General features: G+C 35.2%; 1 protein-coding gene across 1 annotated transcript; it reads right to left on the reverse strand.

Annotated features, from left to right (window-relative positions):
• Window positions 1-3,612: 3,612 nt before the first annotated feature.
• LOC136234927 (receptor-like protein kinase 7) lies at window positions 3,613-6,953 on the reverse strand. The gene is made up of 2 exons (XM_066024418.1): window positions 4,263-6,953; window positions 3,613-4,166 (listed from the first exon to the last, which is right to left on the reverse strand). Exons 1-2 carry the CDS (start codon window positions 6,811-6,813, stop codon window positions 3,781-3,783), a joined length of 2,937 nt encoding a protein of 978 aa, XP_065880490.1. The 5' UTR covers window positions 6,814-6,953; the 3' UTR covers window positions 3,613-3,780.
• Window positions 6,954-8,984: the final 2,031 nt, after the last annotated feature.

Raw genomic sequence — 8,984 nt, forward strand, 5'->3', positions numbered from 1 at the left:
GTAAATAACCTTAAATTATCCAAAAATTAAAATTGATAAAATTATATTTACTGTAAAACTATGTTTTCGATTTTTTAAATTGTCATTTTTTTAATTTTTTCTCTCTAAACAAGAACTTTTATGGTGGACCGGGTGCAATGAACTCAATCAATAAAAACAGAGAAACATGATACCTTATTGAGAAATGATTGATGTAAAAAAAAATGCACAATTGTCATGTTTCCATTGACAAAATTCAATAGACCAGCATCATAGTAGAATTTCTACTCTCTAAACAACCATTTTCTATATTTTAAACAAACAATACTTAAGTGACTTCAATAGTTTAGAATGTCCTTTTTATCATCTATATTGAAGTTTATATGTTATTAGAAAAAAAATTGAGTGACAATATGTTAGTAAATGGTAAAATTGAGCAAAATTTTATGGAAAATTTTGAAGTCAAAATGATCGAATATTAAAAACAGTTCGAATGGTATAGATATAATTCGCCTAATATATCAGCTTCCTGAACTTGTCCATAATAGTAGATTGGCTCCTTGAACTTTACAATTGTCTCATCAGCTCACTGAACTTGCTTATTTCGTATCACCAGCTCCCTAAACCTGTCCATAAAAATTGATTAGCTCCCTCAACTTTGCAAGTGTCTCACCAGCTCCTTAAACTTGCTTATTCTGTAACAACTAAATACAAAAACATAATACTAACTCGGGTTAAGGTGTAAAAATACCTCTAACGTTTTGGGTTAGGAGTAATTTTACCCCTAACATCTAAAATGGTGCAATTTTACACCTAACATTGATAAATTGGGTTAATTTGAGAAATAATTCATCAAACTGTCATCTCGGTCATGAATCTTGTGATCTACACTTCACACGTGTCATTTTATCAGTAACAAATCACAAACATATGTTGGGATGTTAAAAAAATAAAAAAAATATACTGTCTCTTGTAGGAATTGGACAAAAAAATTCACCAAATTTATAAATTTGCTTTTGGCTACTAACGTTATGAGCAAAATTGCACCATTTTAGACGTTAGAGGTAAAATTACTCCTGATCCAAAACGTTAGGGGTATTTTTGCACCTTAACCTGAGTTAGTATTATGATGTTTGTATTCAGTTGTTACAGAATAAGCAAGTTCGAGGAGTTGGTGAGACACTTGCAAAGTTCAGGGAACCAATTTACTATTGCGGACAAGTTCAGGGAGCCGGTGATGTATTAAGTGGATATAATTTATCATAAAATATTTGTTATGGAGAGATGTCACAATCATCTTACATAAACAATAAATTTTCTCTTCATTTGTTTTCTATTAAATCAACACTCAATTTGAAAATTTGTTTTTTCTTAAAAAAAAAAAAAAAAAAGAAAGTTGTGAAAATTCCTGATACTCTCCAATTGAATTGAATTGAAATTCAAAATATACTTAAATAGCATGATTAAACCTTATCATTTCTTCCGTCTAAAAAGAAATATAGTGATTACTTTGATAGTTTATAATGCACCCAAAATCTAATCAGATTACATCAATCCTGGAGCCAAAAATCTAAGGGCTGGGAATGTAAATTGCAAGCTCAGCCCATAAAAATAAAAAATGGGCAAAAATCTTTCTCCTGTTGATATGTCAAAATGACACTGTTTTGATCAGAGTAAAAATTGTTGGGCTCCATAGTTATTAGACTCGTACGAGTCACGAGTCGACTCGTACGAGTCGATACGAGTCGGGTGGATTTCGAGTCGACTCTATGGTCTGGCTCGAAATCCACCTGAATCGGCCATGACTCGGCCGAATCGTCGGTGACTCGGCCGTATCGGCCGAGTCACCCGAGTCGGTCGAGTCATGGCATTAGCTTTAAAAAAAAAAAATTAAATGGAAAATGTAAAGACAGGTGCTGGAAAGTCTAAATATTTAATGCTGTGCAGAAAATAATAAATGGTATTAATGATTGTTTTGTAAAGTGGATTACTAAACCCAGCCATGAATTCCCACCCCTAGCCCCGTAAAAAGACCAAACTACCCTTTACCCAAAATTTGAAAAAACACAAAACCTCTCAAATACCTTACACACTCTTTGATCAAATCCGGACTAATTTGTGAACCAAAACATGGAGTGTAACAACAACCGTAAAGGGAAAGCGAAAATAATAAGATTTACCGTTTTTGTTTTTTTGATTTAAGTTAAAAATTGAATCTGTGGGTGATTTTTTTAAAACGCCGGAATCGCAGTCGGGCGTATGAACATCGCGCCTGACCTACGGTTTCGGCGTATGAATATCACGCCCGACCTGTGGTTCGGGCGTGAGGCTATCACGCCCGCACCATAGGTCGGGCGTGATATTCATACGCCCTCACCATAGGTCGGGCGTGATGTTCATACGCCCGACCTATGGTGTGGGCGTGATGTTCATACGCCCGAGGGGTTTTTGAAATGTTTTTAAAAAAAAAAAAATTATATTTACGTTTTAATTAAATTGTTAAATGTTTACATTAATTTGGGGTTTAATTTATATATGAAATTTTGATATTAATTCGATTATAATTTATATGTTAAATTTTTAGATTAATTTAGTGTAATTTTGTAGACGGAGCGGCCTACTATCAGGGGGAAATCCGTCCCGTCACCTGCTCGTCGTCTAGATATGGACTAGCGGACTAATTTTTTTACGGGTTTAATTCAACAACGGACTATTTTTTTTACGTAACAGGTATTTACAGATTTAATTCAATAGCGGACTAGCTATTTTTTTTGCTCTCCCGACACGCGGGCGTGTGACTATCACGCCTCACCGTGTGGTCGGGCGTGATAGCCCCACGCCTCACCGTGTGGTCGGGCGTGATCGCTACATGCCCGACCACACGGTGAGGCGTGGGGCTATCACGCCCGACCACACGGTGAGGCGTGATAGTCACACGCCCGCGTGTCGGGAGAGAAAAAAAAATAGCTTTTTCCCCTCCCAAAACCCATGAAAGGGCATTTTCGTCCTTTCACGAGGCTAGGAGTGGGAAAATGGGGCTGGGTTTAACAACACCCTTTGTAAATTGTAATCCATTAATGTCTATCTATATGAATTCATTTGTTATTGTTACAAACAATACAACAAATGAGAAAAACGTACAATACATGTTTATGTTTTAATTGTTAAACATAAAAAAAATCAAATAAAAGGAATAAGTGAAGAGACTCTTCAAATAATTAGGACTCTTCAATTGAAAGATGACTCTTCAAATAATTAGGACTCTTCAACTTTTATTAGGATTGCATTAAATTTTAATTTTAATTTTAATTTAAGTATTTAACTTGATCAATATTTCTATTTGGATATTAATATTTCATTTTTAGACTTATATTTAAAGTTAAATATGGTTAATATTTTATTTTTTTTATAATATTTTAAAATTGATCCGTATCTTACGATTCGATACGATTCACGAGTCTCGATTCATAAAATGAGATTTCGAGTCACGAGTCGTATCTCGATTTAACAACTATGTTGGACTCTCATATAAAATGAAGGCAGTGAAAGGAGGTGAAAACCATTTATTTCAGGGGCAGTTCCTGAGAGTGCAATAACACACCAGCCGCTTGTAGATTACACTATGTATATATGTAATAACAAAAAGTGCAACAGTTTTATTACATTTTGAGTACATCCACCTCCATAGAACTAACAAAAAAAAAAGAGAGAGAGGGAGAGGTCAAGCTCAAGCTCTCTGCATTAGTAGATTAAGACATAAAAATTACATAGTTGGATAATATGTTACAAGCTATCTTGGCTCTATATTTTACATTTGATCATCTCTTTCTGATTGACTGCCCCTTCCTTGCAAATCACAATGCTCATCAATTTACATGGCTTTGCATCTTCTAGCATTTGGACTACACTTCTCATTGTTGGTCTTTGTGATGGAAATCTGGCAGTACACATTATTGCAATTCTCAATACCTTGACTACATCTTCCTTGAAAACTTTTGGGATTCTTGAATCCATTATACTAAATACTTTCTCTTTACACTTCAAGTTGCTACCCACCCAGTCCACTATGTCTTTATTCTCTCCAAATTCCGCTTCCATCGGCCTTTTCCCGCTAACTAGCTCCATTAACACCACTCCGAAGCTATACACATCGCTCTTCTCATTCACTTTGTTTGTGTACCCGTATTCTGCATACATCAATATCTTAATTAGACATAACAATTTCAAAACATGATATGATATGATATGACGAAATCAGCAGCATTTAGATTTTGATTACTTACCAGGAGCTATATAACCATGGGTACCAGCAATCACATGATTACTACTATCCTTGCTGCTAGCATTGGCTTGAACAATCTTAGCCAGACCAAAATCAGCAATTCTAGGCTTCAAAAACTCATCCAAAAGTATGTTGCTGGACTTGACATCTCTGTGAATTATGGGTCTGTCGCAACCATGATGCAAATACTCCAACCCTTTAGCTGCTCCTACAGCGATTTCGTACCTTGTTTCCCAATCAAGTTCCATCTTCTGTGACGGTGAGGCATGAAGCCGGTCCCATAAGCTCCCATTCATCATGTACTCATACACCAACAGGCTTGAGTCCTCACTCGTAATGCTGCAATAAAGCTTCACCACATTCACATGTCTTATTGAGCTCAAAGTCTCCACCTCTGCATCGAATTCTTTTGATTTTTCGCCTCGTTTCCCAAGCATCGGTGTTGTGCTCCAGCTCTTTTTCCGCTCACCGGAATTTGTGTTCCAAATATGTTTGACTGCAAGTTCTTTACCGTTGGCAAGTAGCACTTTGTACACGTTTCCAGATCCTCCTTTTCCTATCACATTCTCTTCTTTAATTGCATCAAGAATCTCATCTTCACTAAATGTTAAGACGTGGAAAGATTTCACATCCCAAGATTCTTCCTTCAAAGAATGCTCATGAATATCCTTTTCTTTCTTCTTTAAGTAAAACAAGTACACAAGGGACATAATCATGATTGCTGCGCCCACGGAGAAGCAGGCTACAAGTGTTCGGACATCTTTGGACATTCTTGATTCCGCCTTGCATCGCCGGAAATTGCTCACCGTCTGACTGCACAGTCCGAGATTTCCATCAAAGCTTCCGTTATATGCTTCAATTGAGAGAGATTGAGGAATATAACCGGTTAACTTGTTGTGAGTTAGATCAAGAAGGCTGAGTTTCAAAGATGACAAGCTGTCTGGTATTTGACCCGAAAGTTGATTCTCTGATATATTCAGAGCATTTAAAGTCGGAAGAGATCCTAAAGATGAAGGGATTTCACCGGAAAGCAAATTATGAGCTATGTTTAAATCGGTGAGAGAAGAACAAGAGCCCAATGAATCTGGTAATGAACCAGAAAACATGTTGTTCTGCAAATAAAGATTATTCAGCTGCTTAAGTTCTCCAATTGACTCCGGTATCTTACCAGAAAACTGATTGTCATTTAACTGAATTGAATACAACGATGTAGCATGTGAAATCTCTTCAGCCAATTCGCCAGACAAGCGATTGTGACCGACGAACAGCTGCTTAAGAGCTTTGGCTTTGCCGATTTCACCAGTTATTTCGCCTTCAAGCTGATTCCATTCGATGTCGATTATGTCAACGTTCGGCAATCCCCAAATTCCAGCAGGAACTCTTCCGGAAAGCAAATTTTTACCGACTCTAAATCTCTTTAAAGTAGTGCAATTTGCATAACTAGCCGGAATTTCGCCGGTCAGATTGTTTTGTAGCATGAGAAGGGCCTTCATCGTCCCCTGCTTACACATGTTAGGCGGAATTGAGCCAGTCAAGTGATTCTCCGAGACATCAATAAAATCAAAGTTAGTCCAATAGCCGAGCTGTGGAGGTACAGGACCGGTTAGCTTGTTCCCGTACAGAGAAAGATTGACGAGCTTCTTGAACTGGCCAAACTCCACCGGAATTTCACCGGAGAACTCGTTGTAATAGAGCTGCAGGGTTACAAGATTCGACAAGGATCTTAACTCAGATAAAGTCCCTTGTAAATGGTTTAGTGAAGCATCGAATTTCTCAAGTTTCGTCAGATTTCCAATTCCGATTGGTAATTTTCCGGTCAAGTTGTTATTGTAGAGCTCCAGCTGCCACAGGTTAGCGAGCATTCCTATCTGTGAAGGAATCTCGCCGGATATGTTATTGTCCGAAAGTTCGAAGTTTATTAGCTCGGAGAGATTGCCGATATCTTCCGGAATTGTGCCCTCAAGGCTGCAATTCGCTAAGTAGAGCCAATTTAGTTTTACTAGCTTGAGAATCTGCGGTGGAAAAGGAATTGGATCGAATGGATTATCCCCTAAACTGAGCGTAACAAGATTGGTGAGATTTTCGAGGGATTTCCATGGAAAAACACCAGAGAATCCACTCTGATTCAAATAAAGATGCTGTAATTGAGTCAAAGCAGAAAATTGGGGAAATTGACCGGTGAAAAGATTGTTTCCAAGGTCAAGATATTGCAATTTGATGCAAGCATTCAAGTCAAGCATGATTCTACCAGAGAGAGAATTGAAGCCAAGTGATAGCTTGTCTAAGAATTGAAGGTTGCATATGGAATCAAGAGGAATAACTCCCGTCAAGTTGCGGTTTGAAAGTTCGATTTCTTTAACTGAATTGGCTGAATTGCAAGTGATTCCGGTGAAATGACAAACGGAATTAGAAGGCAACCAGGAATCGAAAACATTAGTATTTGAATTATGAAGTTGAGTTTTGAGGTTAAGGAGAATTTGAAGGTCATCAGATTTGATAGCAGAGAAGAGGAATAGAAAAGAGAGGACGAAGAGAGAAGAGGTCGGTGACATGTCGGCTGGTGAATGAATTACAAGAAGAAGAAGAAGAAGAAGAAGAAGAAGCAAGAGGAGATGGCGGGCGTGTTGGTGTTCACATTTGATCTGCTAAGCTATCTTTGTTTTGTTTTGTGTATCATATTCATATTATTATCATTTGCTTCATGCTATTACTTATTTATGGACCGACTCTTTTTTTCTGTTGCAACTCTTATTTAACTTTCAATTTTTTACCTATTACTACCAAAATTTGAAGGAATCTTTTTTTTAAATAATAAACTATTATTTGAGGTTTGGCCATTGACATGGGACTAAAAACTCGTGGATTCTGACAACCTTGAAGCAGTTAATATGATTGCTAATAACAAGGCTTTGTGTTTGAGTAGCCGAAACCTTGTTAAAGAGATCATAAGACTGTGTTCTTCTTTCGATTCCATCTCCTTTTGTCATGTGTACAGGGAGCAGAATAAGGTGGTTGATCGCCTTGCTGCGGAAGGCCATGAAAGGATGCCGGGAATTTCAACATTCTCTTCTCCTCCGAACTTTCTTTGTTCGTTTCTGTCGGATGATCGGGTGGGGGTTAGCTTTCCTAGGCTAATCCCGAGTTAGGTGTTGGTTTTTTTGTTGTTTTCTTTCCCTTTCCTACCAAAAAAAAAACTAGGAGCATAAAGCTCACTTGGCATCCTAAACTATGTAATTAAATTCAATTAGTCTCTCATACTCCTTAAATCACCAAAATGAGTATCTATACTACTTCTAGATGATTAATCAATCCTTTCTTTTAACTGTTCTATTCTATCTTATTTCCCGTTGGCAGGATTACAAGTTGCTGAAGCTTATGGAGAAGAAAATAGAACAGAGGAGCTAAGACAATTGATCAACCATCTACAACTAGAATAAGGATCTATTTGGCGATTCTAGGAGTATGAGGTGATAACTGATTTTGGCTATAAAGTTAAGGGGCCAAATGGATGATAGAAAAAAAACTGAAATTTTCTTTATACGTCGTAAAAACAAAAAATTACAAAACATGTGATAAGTTAAATTTAAATATGTAGTATTTTTTTTTTTTTGTAAGAAAATATGTAGTAATTTATAAAATAAAATCCAAATGTGTAATAACTTATTCACGAATATATATGTTTTTCCATTTTCTATTCCACTGTGTATAATTAAAAGTTCAATTTCGTAGTTAATATTTATCACTACAATCTTATTCAAATTAGTTTACATTTCATTGATTTTAATAAAGTAGGAGATAAATGTTTTTAAAAAAAAAATAAGTTTCATTGAACGGAATCAACATACAAGGAATTTAAAATAAAATCTGGAGGGACAATACCACATTGTATAAGTTCTGATAAGAAATGAGAAAATCTAGCTAAAGCATGAGTCATCATATTTGCAGAATGACATATAAATTTGATATAAACAACATTGATACTAGAAATAAGACTTTTATAATCGTCTATAATTGAACGAAAGTATGCTTGATAAATATGTTTTACCAATAACAACACATTTGACCCCACCTGCACACCATCCAAATCCATGAGTTTGATGCACATAAGAGCAGAAAAATAAATATTATCAAATCATAAATCTTGATGTAAAATACTATTATTGTTTTTAATAAGTGGTAAGAAAAATAATACTTTGGTCTTATTTTCATTTTTCAAGTAACAAATAAAAAAGAAAAAGGAAAAAATTATAGCCCATATAGTTATGAAATTTGTATGTTTCCATATTCAAAACATTTAATTATTTTAATTTAACTTACATGAATCATGAAATTTTAATAATTTAATAAACTTTCACTGTTGAAGAAAAATGATTTTGCATGGGATGAGTTGTTACTATTTCAATTGTTTAAATTTATTATTTACTATTTATTGATTATTGTTATTAATATATGATAAATGTTTATTCTTTTGAAATAATTAGCAATAATTTTTTTATAATTCTAACTAAATATTTGTATTGTATAATTTAGAATGAGAAAAAAGAAAGAAGAACCAACCAGCATTACACTTTCCTTTTTTGTATTATGGAAGATGTTATAAAAATAATAAATATAAAATTATTATAAAAAGTTGATTTAGTGAACAATTATTTTGTATCCTTTAGAAGAAGAAAGAAAGCATAATATTGATGAATGAAAATAATTTAAGAAAGATAGAGATGAG

This window comes from Euphorbia lathyris, chromosome 7 (genome assembly GCF_963576675.1).
Source record: "Euphorbia lathyris chromosome 7, ddEupLath1.1, whole genome shotgun sequence".
Lineage (NCBI taxonomy): Eukaryota > Viridiplantae > Streptophyta > Magnoliopsida > Malpighiales > Euphorbiaceae > Euphorbia > Euphorbia lathyris.